Genomic DNA, 18203 nt, shown 5'->3' with positions numbered 1-18203 from the left:
TTTGTGGAATAACTGATTAATCCAGATTTAGGACATTCTTTCAGAAGTCACAAGACAATGTGACTGGCAAAAATACAAATGTCCTTGTTTTAAGATAACTGTGATCATATTTTGTGAACTGACTATTGCATAGGTTTTTGTTGTTGTTGCAATAGACAGACACATGAAGATACGCAAATTAAAATTTGCACAAAAATGAATATTTAAATCATTTGAATCTAGATGGAGGAGGCTTTATTGGACAAAGACTCACATCGTTTGCGAATAAAAATATTTGGACATTCTATACAGGTTTGGCAGGTTTGGACGCACGCACGCACGCACGCACGTACGCACGCACGCACGCACGCACGCACGCACGCACGCACTCACACACACACACACACACACACACACACACACACACACACACACACACACACACACACACACACACACACACACACACACACACACACACACACTGTTATGCTCTAAACTGATAGTGACACATAATTAATGATTCTTGTGATTTGGTAAGCTTACGTTGATTTCATGTCAAAAACCATACAGTAAGAACTCGCATAAAATACATTAACTAGAAACTGTGCAATTTGTGAAATTGCAAGTGTGGTTGCCCTGTGGTTCAAATCATATTTGAGTTTTGGGAAGTGAATTTCCATTATTTTGGGGGCTATGTTTGTTTACCAGTAAGTGCTGCATCTTGTGCATTGTAATGCATTACTGGGCTGATTTGACCTAGCCTGCTTTTAGTGTGTCAATGAACAAAGTTTATCCAGATGCCTGGGGATCCCCATATATGAGTATAAGGGCATACCCTAACAGGGCATCTATAAACCCTAACAGGGCCTAACAGGGCATCATCTGGGAATGCCCATACTGTATATGGACATTTTATTTATTTGATCCTTTATTAATATATAATATCCATATACATATATGGACTTGATATTAACGTTTTCGGGGGGAATGGTCTGTGATGTCATACATCTATGATGTCAGTCATCTCCATATTTGGGAAAAGTTTCATTTTTAATTAAAGTCAGTGGGGAAAATTAATTCACTAATAAATTAATATCAATTAAACGATACAACTTTTCTCTTAGCAAAATGCAAATAGCAAATTCCCGATGAAGCCGGTCGATTTGACATATGGCACGAGTGTGTGGCGCGAAAACTGTGGGAGGAGTAGGGCGTATAATAACAATAATAATAAAGTAAAATAAATATATTGAAAAATATATTAAAGCTTATACTTATTGTCACAATATATCGTAGGACAAGATATTGTGACACCCCAAGGAGGGTTAATCTTTTTTCTTGCATCTCTTGGGGAGGGTCATTGAATTTTGTTTGCAGTCAAGGGGAGGGTCATGGCATTTTATATTTTATATTTATATACACATACATTTTCTCCAGGGGTACCCTTCCATCCATCCATCCATCCATCCATCCATCCATCCATCCGGTCCTTCTCTTCTATGTCCCTTATGAATAGATTTTTCATTTTAAGTAAAATACAAATCAACAAGTTAAACCAGAGAAGTTTCCAGTATTTATGGGCTGTGAAGTCTTTCACCAGGCAGAGCTGAAAGAAGTGAGAAACGAACCCATCGAACCCCCTGTTTTTGTCATCTGAGGGAGGAAAGGGAGGTGGGGAAAAGGGGGGCGGCGTTGAGGATGCTGTGCCAAATGTGTTCATGCAGTACACAATGCACAATGTTCTCTATTGTAACCACTAACCATGGTAGTTAATTCATTTAATCACTAATGAGTTGCCCTTTTAGCCAGTAACTAACTTAGTATAGTATATTTTTCTCTCTAATAAAACGTATGTTTGTCAAAGTCCATGTATCTTGGATGTGGGTTTGGATATGACAGTCATCCGGTAGAGGATGTCTGGCTGGGCATACTGCCAAGGGTCCTTGGATGAACTTTAAAGTGTCAAATGTACCAGAATGTTTTTTACAGGTCCATTTGTAGGCATACCGGTATGTATCAGTAACTTATACAGTAGTTACATGTCTACTGATCTTTAACAGTAGTAGTTCTCAAACCTTTTCGTGCCAAGGACCATTGATATGTATTTGGCCGCATTGACGGCCATCTGAAAATGTTTTGTGCAGGGACCCCCAGAAGAGAAGATTTATGTTCAAAATCAACATATAAAAGAATAAAGTGGTTAAAATTATTGTGATGCTGTATTAACACATTTTTCTGGGGACCCCCGGGAAGGCTGGAACCCTCTCCACGTGGACCCCTCTTTGAGAATCCAATGCCATAAAGTACAGTACACGAGGATCTGATTATAACACAGCAATGTAAGACATCTGGCTGACAGATACATAATGGCAGAAATATGCTTTTAGCATTCATCACCAGTGTCGGGGGAGCAGCATTTACATACATAGTACATTAGATAATATTACAACTTTCAAGAGTAACAACAACAGAGGGCACTGCAGTTCATATTTAATATCAATAACTTCACTATTCCATGTATCCTACCATCTTCCATTCAATCATAGCTCTAGTCCGTTTGCACTTTATTTGAGGGTGTTTTGTGAAAGCAAACAGTGCAAAATATGATGTGACATTTGTATCTGGCACAGAATGTAATATTGTATATGCATCTCATTGCTTTTATTTTAAAGTAATAAGTGATGTGTAATGAATTACTTTTGTTCATCACAATTCAGACATTCAGGCAGTGTTATGCTTAATTTATACAGTCGTACAAAGAAGTGTACAGTATATCAGGCTTATACTGTGTAGAGCCTGCTATAATATGCTAAGAGTTCATCAGGGATGTAGTCGTCCCCAAACAGAAGACATAGGGTCCTCCTGGCTACTGTTTTAATGCTTCTCTTAGTTACGTTAGTGAATTCATTTTACACTACGATTGATATAATTTATTTGATTGATCAGCAAAAAGAAAAACAGAAACAACACTAATTCACATTTGGACACACATTTTAATCAGTTGAATCAACATGTTTAAGGAACACACTTTATAACAGTATGTGACAAAATTTCATTTCATTTGGGATGAAACATATTTGGACATTATATGTGCCTTCTGGGCAGGTTTAAACACAAACACATTACCAAACACACACACACACACACACACACACACACACACACACACACACACACACACACACACACACACACACACACACACACACACACACACACACACACACACACACAGAGCGGTTGAGATGTTTACAAAATGTTGTATCAAAATTACCACAGATTATCGTATTCTTTTTCATGAATGCTGGTTTTTATGACTTCATTTCATGCCCTTGGACTTGGCAGACGTCCAGATGCTCTCGCCTTCTCTCTGCACCATCAGAGTGCCGTCGTCTGTCAAGCGCAGGCTGCACATGTTGGGCTTGTCCTTGCTACAGTTGGTGTGCCACTTGGGTTCGTCGTCCTTGTTGTACATGACCAGGTTGCAGTCAGCCTGCATGCACAGGCGCTGGGCGTCAGAGTCGGCCGTGTCTGACGACCACATGGGCTTCCAGCCATAGATGACAAAGTTACCATCCTCCTGAATAGAGAAACAATCACTTCATCTTAATGCATATGATTCAATCACTTAACCATAAAATCACTGCATGATTAAATCACTTCATCTTTAAATCACTGCATGATTAAATCACTTTACCATAAAAATAAAACTGCATTAAATTATTCATTCATGCATGAATAAAGGCAGTGTTTCTCAAACTTTTAAATTTCAAGGTCTCCCCTTAACTCTGACAGTATACAAATGTGTATGCTGTTAGAGTTATAGACTTGTATGGGTCAATTTAGACCCCCATAAAGTTCCCTGGTATCCACTTTGAGAACCACTGAATAAAGGGATATTTCACTTTCAAACTCTGGCTTTTGTGAACATCCCAGACAGTTTTCAAGTTGCTTGGTTCAGTATTTAGACATTTGATATTCATTTTATCAGACACACACCCCCTTCCTATACGAACCCATTGTAACTTCAATCTCAATTTTAACCATGTGTGATTCATTGAAAACATTATTTCCACCCAAAATGATAACAAATAAATGAAAAAAGTAATTTAACAAAACACAGCCCTCGCCTCATGCACTATAAGGACAATATCAGTTAGAACCAAGGACAGGTGTTTAATCTAACATGGTTAAAATGGAGTTTGAAGTCACAATGGGTTTGTTGTATAGGATTGGCTGATAGAATTTATATCAAATATCTAGATACTGAATCAAGCAACTTAAAAACCTGTCTGGGGTGGTTAGTTAAATGTTAAAAAGACCCCAAAATGTTTGAAAGAGAAATATCCGTTCACTTTATCATCACTTCATGAAAAACAAAGCACTTTACCGTTAACAAACTGTTCATTGCCACACCCAATCTGACCATGTCCAAACATGAAAGTATGTTTTCATTAGTAATTACATAATAATAAAAAAATTAAAACTGCACACCCATCACATATCTCAAGTTACCAACCTGAAAGACAGCTTTCCATTCCCGGTTGTTGGAGATGAGGAAGTCTCCCTTACGGAGCTCATCATTTTTGGACAGGTAGTTTCTGCTCATGATTCTGAATGAAAAGACAACATTTGCATCATGAGTTTTATGCATAATTGACCAAAAATCACATGTCAAATCCCAAATTAACTGAACTTTGTACTGTATGGCATTGGCATGTCAACTGAGTTTCTCAACCCAAAGATATCAATCACAATTATGAATATTGCAAAAGGGGGTTGTGTCATAATATAGAATCTTCAGCTTCAATTCCTCAGTAAAATACACATCCACCACCAGATAACAGAGAAGTTGGCAATACTTACAGGCTTGGATGTCTTTCTGCAGGCAGGGAGTGCAACAGAACTGAAAGAAGTGAGAAGCAGACCCACAGACCCCTGTTTTTATCATGTGGGATGGAGAGGGGTGGGGAATAAAATGGGGCGTTTTATTGTTTTATTCTGCACACAATGTACTTTCTTTTGCAGTATGCTCTTCCTTGCGTGTAAAGATTGTGCCATTCATTCACATCAATCGCTGACTCTCACAGAGACCAACCAAGTATGACATTCAACATTCAGCGCGTTCTCAATTTGGGAGTGCCCTTTTTAGGTACTTTTTTAAATTCAATTTGTGTATTTTTTACAGACAAGGGGCCTCTAGGAAGAAACAAACTGGAAAAAAAAATACCCTGTTCCCCAGTCGTCGTCTCTACCCCGCAAACACCCACAGTTATTCTTATTTTACTCCTCCACTGAGGCTGCTGCCATTGTGTGCTTGCCAGTTGCCACCACATTTGGCCCGCGGGCCGCCAGTTGAATACCCATGACATAGACCAAAACTCTGTAGTCTGTACAACTTGGACAATAAAAATGGACCATGTTTGAATGGAAGTGGGGCAGGACAGTGTTGGCTGCGAGGTGTACACAGTAATTAGAGTCACTGTGTGATCTGTCGACCATTAATTTGGGTTGTGTGCATGCGCATGTGCATGTGCATGTTTAATAATGACACATTTTGATTTAGTCATAGTCTCTTGATATTCAATTTAGATTTAATCACATTTTGTTATCTGGAATGTTTTAGTTTTATTCTAGTTTTAGTCAACAAAATTTCATAAGACTTTAGTCAACTAAATCTACAGTTGATTTTGTCTACAAAAAAATATTTTGGCAGGCCTTGATGGCGTCGTAATGTCTGATTTTATACTTGGTTACATGCTGAAAATAGCTGATCTACAAGCTCGCAACGTGTCGTGCTGCAACACGTTGTGGTTTCAGTTGCGCAACCAAACATAAAATGACTTCGATCTCTTCGCCACTAGTCCCTCTCTATAACATTTTAGTTTTTATTTGCTGACGGAATTGTCAATATATTTAGTCATAGTTTTAGTCATCATAGCTTAGTTTTAATTTATTTTTATTTCGTTTTCGTCAGTGAAAAAAAGGTGGTCGACGAACATTTTTCTTCATAGTTTTAGTCGACGAAATAAACACTGTGTGCATGTGCGTGTTACTGTGGGGGATTATTGCTAATGATCATCTCCTTGTTCTGTGGACTGTTGTTCCCATGGAGTCACAGTGCACAGCCCCTCAGAGCTCTTCACAGGAACTGGAAGACAAAAGCAGCCAATGTCGGCCTCAGTGTTGTTATATAACCTTCATATAACTGAGAGCAGGTGTTTTTAGACACTAGACAGTCACATATTTTCCCCATATTGTATCGAATTAGAGCTCAGAGTGCATAACAAATGTTTTTTGGGTTGTGCACTCTTTTTTTCTACAAAGCCATTGGTTACATAATCTCTTGCACACAGGGACCATGGACCATGGTCTGGTCTGGTTTGGCAGCTGGGGCCGAGCGTGCAAACAAGCCAACCAAGCTTCCTCCCCTTCGCATTCAAAATGCATTCCCACAGAGGAGCGCTATCAGGGATTAGAGGCTGACCATGTGAATATCAAGTGTCCTGCCGTTCACTCACTCCTATGCAGAAAACCCAAGCTTTGCCCTGCACCCAATTGAAGGGTAGCTATGATGAGTAACCCAAGAATGCAGCCAATAAAAGGGGCCTGGGACGGAAGCCAAGGCCCCTCTTGAGTGTTCACTGTTCAGGGCGGGAGGCTCTCTCCATTCCGACATGTCGCCACTCCGAAATGGACTTCTTATTGTCGGAGTGGCGACACTCCCCATGGGCCTAAGGTTTAGGGTAGGGGTAGAGATAGGGTTAGTGTCGGAATGGAGACATGTCGGAAAGGAGACATGTCGGAGTGGAGAGATGCACCCGTTCAGGGCAAGTCTTCACACAATGCAGGGTTTATTTTGCTATCAGTCTTGGTGCAGCGATTGCAGAAAGAAACAATGTAGTAATGCCTGCGTTATGTTCTGACTTCTATGTTATTGAATATTGTTATGTTGTTTTACACAGGAGAGCAGAATGTGTTCCACAAACAAAGGCTGATGATGGAAGCGACTCGGTTTATTCAGTTAATGTAATTTGGAGCAGATGTGAATCACACACAAAACAAATTGGACTGGGTGTGTCATATATCAGTATCACATTTTACGATTTGTTAAAATTAACATTCCCAGAGATTTACATAGATTGTGCATTACATTCACCCGTTCACACACACATTCATACACTGGTGGCGGAGGAAACCATGCAAGGCACCAACCTGCTCACCGGGAGCAACTAGGTATTCAGAGTCTTGCTCAAGGACTCTTTGACACTAACTCTGGGGGAGCCCGGGATCGAACTAGGAACCCTTCGGGAACCCTCCTTGTTCGAATGCCGGTTTCTCTACTCCTGAGCCCCCACTGCTGCCAAAAGAGAAGGAGATCCAGTGGTGTAGGCCAATTTGCTGCAATGATTCGTCCTAGCCGCCGTCATCTCCTGCAAGAGCAAAGAAGACCGTCAAAACTATTTTAGGGATGTATCAACACAAAACTATATCTTGTTAATATTTGGGGAAACTAACTAAATAACTAAATAAACTTGTTGGAGCTGTGTGAAGCACAGGCTCCCTATACGTGGCTGTGTGGGTCTGTCTGTCTGTCTGTCTGTGTGTGTGTCTGTGTGTATGTAGCCTGAACTTCCTAAACTTCGGCACGCCACTAGTCCCACAGTTTTGCCACCACACACTCGCGCCATATGTCAAATCGACCGGCTTACTCGGGAATCGTGGGCTATTACTTTTCTAAGAGAAAGGTTCTATAGTTTAATTGATATTAATTTATTAGTGAATTAATTTTCCCCATTGACTTATAATGGGAATTGCAAAAACTCACATTCAATTATTTGTCTCTCGCAAACCATAGGGGCGAGAGTTTCAAGACTTGGAGAGGAGGTTCATAATGATTTCAAGGATTAAATAAAAAATAATTGTGTCATTTGGCCGCATGGTGGCGCCATAACACCCCACTTTACGTTTTGGCCTGTAACTCTTGAACCGTAGGTCGGAAAATTAAAAATATTTTTTCCCTGGATTCCTTGGGTCATGACGCATCTCCCCATATAGGCCACGCCCATTTGCGCCATGATAGATTTTCCGCCATCTTGAATTTTCTCCAAAACACACTTTTTGCTCCTTCTCCTACATATTTTCTTCAAATGTCACAAAAATCGGTACACATGATCCACACACACACACACAAACACACACACACACACACACACACACACACACACACACACACACACACACACACACACACACACAGCTCCACTTCACACGGGTGTGATTTTTTAAAGCTGCACTACTTTTCTACCCCAGAATAGAAGCCGTTTTTGGAGCTGTGTGAAACACAGGCTCCCTATACGTGGCCGTGTGGGTCTGTATGTGTGTCTGTCTGTGTGTCTGTGTGTGTGTGTATGTAGCCTGAACTTCCTAAACTTCGGCACGCCACTAGTCCCACAGTTTTGCCACCACACACTCGCGCCATATGTCAAATCGACCGGCTTACTCGGGAATCATGGGCTATTACTTTTCTAAGAGAAAGGTTCTATAGTTTAATTGATATTAATTTATTAGTGAATTAATTTTCCCCATTGACTTATAATGGGAATCGCAAAAACTCACATTCAATTATTTGTCTCTCGCAAACCATAGGGGCTAGAGTTTCAAGACTTGGAGAGGAGGTTCATAATGATTTCAAGGATTAAATAAAAAATAATTGTGTCATTTGGCCGCATGGTGGCGCCATAACACCCCACTTTACGTTTTGGCCTGTAACTCTTGAACCGTAGGTCGGAAAATTAAAAATATTTTTTCCCTGGATTCCTTGGGTCATGACGCATCTCCCCATATAGGCCACGCCCATTTGCGCCATGATAGATTTTCCGCCATCTTGAATTTTCTCCAAAACACACTTTTTGCTCCTTTTCCTACATATTTTCTTCAAATGTCACAAAAATCGGTACACATGATCCACACACACACACACACACACACACACACACACACACACACACACACACACACACACACACACACACACACACACACACACACACACAGCTCCACTTCACACGGGTGTGATTTTTTGCTTTGAGAGCCTGCCTTCTTGCTCAGAGGATACATTGAACCTACACCTCTTCAGGTCAAAAGTCATGTCAGATCCTGTGTCTAGGTGAGACATGACCTTTGACACAATCTAAAATGTCTCAATAGAAGAGCAGAGAGACAAAACAGACAGCCACCCCAATTGAATAAGTTCTATTGTTGCGACCATAGGTCGCAGATTAGTATGTAAACAGTCACAGCTTGTCCGTATGTGTGTATCTCTGTCTGTCTGTCACGCCTGACACTGTGGTTCTATGGGTTTGTCGCTTTGACATCATGCTCTGATGTAACTGTGATGTCAGGGGAACCACTCTATTCTTAACAGAAATAGTTTGCCGCTCTGACATCACGCTCTGGCTTCACTGTGATGTCACACTATCAGAATCACTTTTATGCCCATATATGGAGTTCCCTGATGTCATCAATATTAAGCCCATATCTAATCACTGGCCAGAAAAGTGCGGGGTCGCATGTTGCCCTGAGGCGTCTTACTAGTATTAACATACTCTACCATACAGATTGGATAATATTTGAATGTATTCATTAAAAATAAAAGACTTTACAATTTAGCTAGTTTAACAAGGGCTGTATTCATTGCGACCACTGCTCCTAATAGTTAGGATGGGTCAAATGTCACATATGTGCAAATGCACAGCGACAGAAATACCCCACTTTCCCCTGCCCCTTTCAAGTGAACGACAAATACCTTTGTGAGTTTCGGTCGCTGGATGCAGTGCACATAAGGCTTCGGGTTCGGCTCTATCTCATCTTCCAAAGTCTTGTAGCAAACTGTGCAGTCCATCATAGGCTATATGAAATTGAAAGGAAAACATGATAGAAATCAATCGATATCTTTGCCTGGTTGCAGGACTGTACTTAAAAGAGTACTGTAGTTAGTTCAGCTATGGCTTCATGGCGTGTGTAAGTCTTTCTTTGGGTGAACTACTCCTTTAAGTACAATCTACTTTTACTCCACTACAAAAATTTGAATACTTCAGTTACAAGTAACTTTATAGATGTATTATATTATTAACCAAATAAGCCTTATTTTATCATTCACATTGTCCAAAATAGCCAATATACAAATTCACAACGCTCGCATCGTGACACGTTGTGAGTTTGTAGATCGTATATATAAAAAAATAAAAAATAAAAATGTTGACATTTTTTGAAAAACTTTGAATTGATGCCAATACTTTTGGATACAGGACTTTTTCTGCATTGTGTTATTGATAATCTTACTTATCGTCTGTCGGGTGGAAACCTCATATGTCCAAAACTGTTACTTTTCAGGATTCAAATCCAAAAGCATTAAAAGCAACAGATGCACAAGCTCGAAAAGTGGCGCTTGAGGATCTGCTACTTTTGATGCTTTTGTGCGTCATTGTAATTTGTATGATCAAGTAAGGTTTTGAGGCATTACATTTTGTATATCATGGTTTTATTGTGAAAACAGTAGATCTACATGCTCACAACGCCTCGCACTGTGAGGCGTGGTGAGCAATTCTGCCTCTAATATTTGACCAATGTTTAATTTGTCATTTCCTAGGTATTAAAAAGGTCCTTCAATTATCACTTTAGAAATGTGCTATACACTTAAACTTTATGTTGGTGTGTTTATGTTGAGTGAGAAAACAGTGTTGCGCATTAAGTTAATCATCTGGGGACCCCCCAAAATAATTTGGGGGTCCCGACCTACAGGTTGAGAAACCACTGCTCTATAAAAGACCAACTCACTCTGTCGTCCCTGAATGGACATCTCTGAGGGCCGGAGGACACAGCTGTTCCTTTGGCACATCTGGTGGGTTTCAGAAGGATGTTGTGGTAGATGTACTTCACATGGAACCCAGACTGAAAGACAGCAGAGATGTTATTGGAGATGTCACCAATACCATACCTTTTCCTTCCCCATACTGAAATATAACTTGCATATCGGTCGATACCGAGTACTGATCCGATACCAGTGTGTAATCAAAAAATATAATTAAGTCTAGGACAGTGGTTCTCAAAGTGGGGCCTCAGTGTTCCTTGAGGGAGGGTCTGTTTGGTTCCATTATTTATAACTCTATCTATAACTCTCAGAGTTATGGGGGTCCGTGAAATTAGAAGGTTTGGAAACCAATGATCTAGACTCTAGATCATTGGTTTCCAAACCTTCTAATTTCACGGATTAGATTCTAGAGGAAAAAAAAACAGTAGTGCAACATGAACTGAATAAAAACAAAATATTGATTACTGTAAATGACATATCATGTGATATATTATGTGGTATGTGGAGTGGCATATTTGCAGTTACCAATATCGTCATTTTAGGCAGTATCGCAGCTACTGCTTTGTATTTTAATGTGTGTTGCGGAGTGACACTTTAAAGATCTCTCTCTCTCTTTCTTTCTCTCTCTCTCTCTCTCTATCTCTCTCTCTCTCTCTATATATATATATCAAAGAAAGATTGTAATTTTTCAGAGGTAAATGAAACCCTCTGTTTAGCACCCACTAAAAGCATGTTTAATCTCGTCAAGAAATGTGTGTTTGGCATCACATGACAGTGAAGAATGAAGAATGAAGACTATACGTGGCCTTGACCTTGATGATACTCATTTGAGCTTTCACACACAGGCTCCAACAAGTTAGGCTACACCCAATCCCATGGGATTGTTTTTCGCCCCTTTGTTATTGCCTCTAGGGGCACACTTCACGTTTAGGGCAGCGGTGTTGACTAGGCTACACTTGACTCTGAAGACACAAAGAAATGTATTGTGCACACTCAAATGTGAGGAATCATGTGTTTGACATGAGAGAGAGAGAGAGAGAGAGAGAGGCCCCAGAATGGAGCCTTGTCCTTTTTCTCTGCTCAGATGTTATTACTAGGGATGCACCAATATGGCAATTATTGGTCGATGCCGGTGTTTAAAATAACAATTTAGCCGATACAGATATTTGTTTATTTCGTTTTTGTTCTTATTATTTACCCCTTTTGTGCCAGGGAAACACATAAATCAGTCTGGAAAAAAAAGGGGAAAAAAAGTTCAGAATCTACAGCTTTAGGCTGCAGATAACTGATGCTTCCCAACAGCAGATTAGTAACTGCCATCAGGAAATGTCAACTTTATTTGCAGATACCAATATTTACAGATACCGCCAAATATACGTGGATTGTGCACCCCTAGTTATTAGGCTTACCTATAGACACAAAGTAGTCCTTGTCCTTTAAGTATGATTCAAACCAATTTATTATTGTGCCAGAATGCCCCATCCAGTGTTCCAGTCAGTCTAATGTTGTGATGGACCCTGGCAGGAGCAGCACTGAGATCCAGTAATACTACAGAAGCTACAGTGAGACAGAATATCTGACACTCTCTGTGTTTGAGAGGATATAACTGAAGACATTAACAAGAGCGGTCTCTCAGTGATGTGCTGTTGTCTAAACCGGAAGACATCAAAGCAGATGTTTAGCGCTTTGTGCATTATCAAGGACGACCCCAACCGCCCCCAGCAATGGACTGTGTGGCGCTGTGGCTGCAGGCAAACTCCTACACTGCCACAAAGACACTATACAGAGACTCGGAACAGTCGGAAGTAGTTTTTTATCAAGCTATCAGAACTCTGAACAAGGAGACAACTGTCTTTAACCACATACACGCTAGTATCCCTATTTTTGGGCAAAAATTCTGAGAAATGCGCATTATCTACTAGCTCAAACTAAGCCAATTTCGGCAAAGAGAATTGGTGCAGAAGGAAATACAAGTGAGCCAATTATATAGCCCTGGGGGACTCCAGTCAACTAAGTATAAATGGTTAAGCTGTAATGGCCACTGATAGAGCACAAACTGCATTTATACATCTCATTGGACAAATTTATGGATTGTACCGTCAGCTTTATTATATTCCATCCTGATTGGCGAATTCCGAACATTGCTGGCCCACAATAACCTACCTGACCTGGCAGAGTGCTGTGCTCCGACTCGGTTACATACTGTAAATGTTGTTTAAACCAGCGAATTTAGTTGCTGCGTATGATCCATCCATATCAGGGGCCCCTTAGATACAAAAATCCATGGAAAAAAAGTCGAGCTATGCCCCTGTTCTGAGCAAGTAGTCTGCTGAGTGAGATAAGCGACCAACATGCTTTGTTATACAGGTACATCTTCATAGCTAACGGCACAAAGGACTGTCTAAGTCTACTGGTTGTTCCCGGGGGCGGAGAATTAATCTATAGGCCTATATCATTACCACCTGCATGGAGGATTCCTTCTTCTCCCCCTTTTAGCATGATATTGGGTTGGGTGGGTCATAGTGTGTTTTGCATCTGTTTCTGGATTTGAAGGCTGTATTTTAGTCCTACATATTGCGCTGATCAGAGCGCGAGAAAGTTTTTCCCCCCGGAGCTGAGCTGAGGCCATGCCCAATGCAGAAGTGCTTCTCTCACTGTTTTGGCAAAGTAGTTATTGACAAAACCATGACGGTGGCGCGCTGTCTCAGCGACCTTGAGCCAGGTGAGACACTGCCAAGCGAGCGGTAGCGAGCGAGTCGCCGTTTCGAGCGGTGCAAAGGTCGCATGAGCCGACTCAGCGCCTTTACAGAGTTATGTGCCATTATGGACAGAATAGTAAATATTGACCAAGGGACTGCTTCTGCGACCGACTGTGGCTCAAAGGGACTTCTCCCAATCATAGCGCGTCCTTACACAATCTCCTCCCCTTATCTCCTCAGCTCTGGGGGGAATAGCACACTCGCGATCAGAGCAATGGTCACCAAGCTTGTGTTGAACACTGCTGTAACACTGCTATAGTGCCCCATGTGTGTCCAATGTATTTATTTATTTTCTCATTCCAGACCCCTCAGCACCTGTGGTTCCTCTTGTGACTATTGGCATGGCAGACCCCTGAACAGTGTGCTAAAACAACGGTACCGGTGTGCTTGTGGGCCCTGGTATAACTATTCTCATTTCAGACCTCTGAACATTGTTTGTGTCAAGTTTGGTGCGGATTAGAGCATGGTGTGAATATACAACAGAGTGCGGCACCATGATATCAGTGCAGTACGACTCCGAACAGATATCAAGATTGGTATGATATTCAGTTCTCCTATTGGAGAAGGGTGTTAATACACTGGGGGGATATTTATGGAGACGAGGGTGTTCCTTCGAACATCTATGTATAGAATTTGACTTGCCATGTCCTTACATTTTTCTTTTTTGACATAAAATTGTCTCTTAAGGCTAGTGCAGTTCCGTGACAAAATGTTCTCACAAAGTTTTGTGCAACACGAAGCGCAAGTGGCCTGGGTTTCCTGATTGTTCCGTTTTCTCTCACAGCATACTGTACAGCAGAGCATGCCCAAGACGCTTTGTTAATGAAAATAATTGCTGACCGCGTTTGCGTTTTGTTCCATAAAGATTGTTGCTTCTTATTTACGTAGTATTCAGAGAATGCTCTCCAGTATCTCTTGCTTTTTGTTTTAGTGTTTCCCTTTTTCTTTATGTTACAATGATTTTCCTCATGGACATAGATTTATGTGCACTGTTGCTATTTGTTTATAATCACTCACTTCGCATCAGTGCGAAGTGAGCGGTGCAAACTAATTCCTGCAAGGGCGCCTGCGCAAATCAGGTTTGATAGGCACGCATGGCATTATTCTTTTTGCTGTGTACTAGAAGCTCGGCTGCCCTAGCGGACAACTCGGGAACGATGTAAATAGGGAATGAATTCCCCGCCCTTTAATGCAAACCCCATTATACCTGTTGTCATAGGACCCGTTTTGACCATCTGTTTGCCAGTGTCCATTTATGCCCATATATGGAGATCTCTGTAGACACAGTGCTGGTTACGGAAAACACTGATGTCAGACATGAGCTCCGCATACAGAGATTCCAAACCTTTCGCGCCGGTTCCGGAAAACCGCGTATCGGGTCGGGTCGAAGTTGGGCACTGCATTCCCTGCTGCGGCGGGGAAAACGCGTGCCGAAGTCTGTGTAATGCAAACCCCATTATACCTGTTGTCATAGGACCCGTTTTGACCATCTGTTTGCCTGTGTCCATTTATGCCCATATATGGAGATATCTGTATCTGTCTGTCTGCGTCCACTTTATGCCCATATATGGAGATCTCTGCAGAACCAGAAAACCCTGATGTCAGACATCAGCTCCGCCTCCGCATACGGAGAATCCAAACCTTTCGCGCTGGTTCCGGAAAACCGCGTATCGGGTCGGGTCGAGGCTGGGCACTGCACTACCTGCTGTGGCAGGGAACGCGCGTGCCGAATATATATACATACATACACACTCACAGAGATTTTTCGTTGACTCATGTGGCGTACGAGATGTCAGAGCCTTTTATGAAGTGATGTCACAATGAGTCAGCGCTTGCGCCGGTTCCTCCAGAACAGCCTGATGTTAGACATCACCTCCGCATACGGAGATTCCGAACCTTTCGTGCCGGTTCCGGAAAACCGCGTCTCGGGTCGGGTCGAGGCCGGGCACTGCACTCCGTGCTGCGGCGGGTAACACGCCGAATCTGAAGGCGGTGGGACGAACAGTTCTCGAGATACGCGGATTACATACACACACGCACGCTCACAGAGACATGTCGCATTTATTGTACGTCACACTTTTGCCCTGCTCATATCTCCGCAACCGTTGCCCCGATCCATGCCAGATTTTGCACACACACTCCTTACCTGCCAAACTACAACCTCCAAGGACCCCCGGAGCTCCAGGGACCCCCAGCTCCCTCGGGGACCCCCAAGTGTAAAAAATGAGCACATGTGCAAAAATTACCAAATGACCACCCCAACGGGGCTGCTCACGGGGCATTCCCGGGGACCACCCACTCCTGGTGCTCCAGAACGGATGCAAAAGTGGTGGCGCCCCCAGTGGAGGACCCCCTGCCACTGCAGCTCACATAAAATGCTGTAACTCGGGCTAGGAGCGACCGGGAGAGCCGGGGCCGGTACCTATTCGTCCGCCTTGGCGGCGCGGAGACCCCACCCCTCATTTCTCACATGGCCCTCTAGCGCCACCATGAGGCCGATTCAGATTTTGCCCTAAAATCACGAAAATCACTACACAGTATGTCTACACTCATGTCATCAACATGCTCAGGAAGATTTTGGAAAAACACATTTTTGCTCTATTTGTGGAGATAAGTGACCTACGGTCGCTTATCTCCCGATTAGGGAGTCTTACTGGTGTCAGACTAGAGGTGTGGTCGGACAATAATATCATTTTAACTATCGACCAAAGGCGTGAAAAGAAGCTTCTATTTTTTGGGCTAACACGAAGTGTCCAGGTTATGGGTTGGTTAGACTTGGCCCTCTTGCAGGGTTATGAGCTTCTGTTAGTTGAATTCCACCTGAGACCTGTGACAGTGAGTGACCACAATCTGTGCAAGTGTGGTTGCTGTTTCGGATCCCCTGTGATTCTCGACTGGCGTTGGTTTGAAGTTCAGACAAAGTCCAGAATGTGTGGTTTGAGGTTCAGTAACATCATGGACAGAACACTTTTGATTGGCACGTGCTAATGTTGATCCGTGTAATTTTTTTGGTTAAACTCGTTCTGGGACCGATTTAACCAGTAGCCTTATACTTCAGCAATTTGGAAATAGCTGGTTGTGAGCTGTAGATCTGCTATTTTCGAAAGATTTGTAGCCACATAATACATCAAAATAGATGGCTCAACAAGCTTAAACCAACAACATCTATCAAATTTAAATCCCACAACATGTTTCCAGAGTAAATAACGACAATAATAAAGGACCCTTATTGGTGTCTTCATTCTGTGCCAATGACGGTTTTTGACGGGGTTTTTTCAATAGCCCTGGGTGCCAATGACGGTTTTGACGTTTTTTGTGTTTTTTGTATAGATTTTTTTTTTTTTTTTTTTTTTTTTTAAATTTCAAAAAAAAAAAAATCAAAAAATCCTGGCACAGCTACCTTGGAGCCATTTTGGCATTTGGCACAGAATGAGTTAAGGACCCTCCCTAAACTATAATAAAAATTCCTCAACCTGGTAACCTCATGTCACCAGGCTTTCTGCTCCCATACCTTTGGAAAGCCTGGTTTTCCGTATCCGGATATTTGCACACAAATTCTATGCACGCACCCTCCTGTAGTAGCTCAGAGGACTCATTATGCAAGAGTTCAAAATCAATACAAATCTTTTGAAATTAGCAGATCTATAAGCCATCAACGCGCCGCATCGCGACATATTGTCAGATTGCAGATCTGCTATTTTCAAAGTTTAAATATAGGGCTGAAATGGTTAATGTATGCTTTGTTAATGGTTAATGTATGCCTTGTTTATAATAATCAAAATCTACAAAGTAACTACTGTCGTAACTAAAGTTTTCAAATAACTATAGTGGAGTAAAAAGTACAATATCTGCCTCTGAGATGTAGTGGAGTAGAAGTAAAATGACAGAAAAGTGGAACTACACCAGTAAAGTTAAAACCACTGATACCCACAGTACAATACAGTATTAAACTGTTTCTCAGAAGAATACATATTCAAAAACTGTACCTCAATCTCTAACTTCTGTACAGTCTTGAAGAAGAGGAAATGGAGCCGGACGGCAGCGTAGGATCGCAGCTCTTCCAGGACCAGATCCACTCCTTTCTGGTAGTCACCAGGGAGCTGATTATATGCCTCCTGTGCCTCAGCTGAGTACAGCAGAGCTCCAGCAGCACTGAGCAGCAACAACAGCACAGCAGAAGCCATCTTCCTGTCCGTGCTTGTCTAAAGAGCAGCCAAAATGAAGGTGAAGGGGGTTGTTCCGCAGACAGGACAGAGGACACCCACACACTCTCTCACTCACTCACTGTGACAAACATTAACATGTACAAACATGTAACAAGCAAAAGCAAGAGTACTCACTGCTTACTGGCACTGTTTACTTGTACCTTGTTTTTCTTGGCCTTCTTACAAACGCTTCAGGGCCCCGATGTCCCCAAACAGACCAACCCCTCATTTTAAAACGAAAACAGATTCTTAACAGGGAATTGCACAGGAAATGCCATGGTTTTCCCAGAATTGGAAATAAATCCCCCAGGGTTATTGTTTTTATTATAATGGAGACTTGGATTAGATGCAATCCCTTGACCGGCAAACACACCCTGCTCTGAC

The 18203-nt window shown here is 41.9% G+C and overlaps 1 protein-coding gene across 2 annotated transcripts; it reads right to left on the bottom strand.

Annotated features, from left to right (window-relative positions):
* Positions 1 to 2853: 2853 nt before the first annotated feature.
* Positions 2854 to 18180, bottom strand: LOC308307127 (B-type lectin plumieribetin-like). 2 transcript variants are annotated; one of them, XM_080752279.1, is made up of 7 exons: positions 17601 to 18180; positions 10822 to 10935; positions 9791 to 9892; positions 6804 to 7415; positions 4849 to 6626; positions 4502 to 4595; positions 2854 to 3562 (listed from the first exon to the last, which is right to left on the bottom strand). In XM_080752279.1, exons 6-7 carry the CDS (start codon positions 4589 to 4591, stop codon positions 3302 to 3304), a joined length of 351 nt encoding a protein of 116 aa, XP_080608405.1. In that variant the 5' UTR covers positions 4592 to 4595; positions 4849 to 6626; positions 6804 to 7415; positions 9791 to 9892; positions 10822 to 10935; positions 17601 to 18180; the 3' UTR covers positions 2854 to 3301. The 2 variants fall into 2 exon arrangements, with proteins under 2 accessions (XP_080608405.1, XP_080608404.1); XM_080752278.1 differs by lacking the exons at positions 2854 to 3562; positions 4502 to 4595; positions 4849 to 6626 and having other exon boundaries at positions 6983 to 7415; positions 17601 to 17922.
* Between the last annotated feature and the right edge of the window lie 23 nt (positions 18181 to 18203).

This window comes from Nannobrachium achirus (assembly GCF_963921795.1).
Source record: "Nannobrachium achirus genome assembly, chromosome: 21".
Lineage (NCBI taxonomy): Eukaryota > Metazoa > Chordata > Actinopteri > Myctophiformes > Myctophidae > Nannobrachium > Nannobrachium achirus.
The sequence above is the reverse complement of the archived record's forward strand: the minus strand, read 5'-3'. Positions and strand labels throughout refer to the sequence as shown.

Bases quoted from the DNA above. Each gene is read 5' to 3' on its own strand.
- LOC308307127 (XM_080752278.1), bottom strand. From the start codon at position 17,798: ATGGCTTCTGCTGTGCTGTTGTTGCTGCTCAGTGCTGCTGGAGCTCTG. The intron at 10,936-17,600 runs GTACAGTTTTTG...GCTGTCTTTCAG, and splicing joins TACAGAAGTTAGAGATTGAG to TCTGGGTTCCATGTGAAGTA. The intron at 9,893-10,821 runs GTGAGTTGGTCT...AATTTCATATAG, and splicing joins GTCCATTCAGGGACGACAGA to CCTATGATGGACTGCACAGT.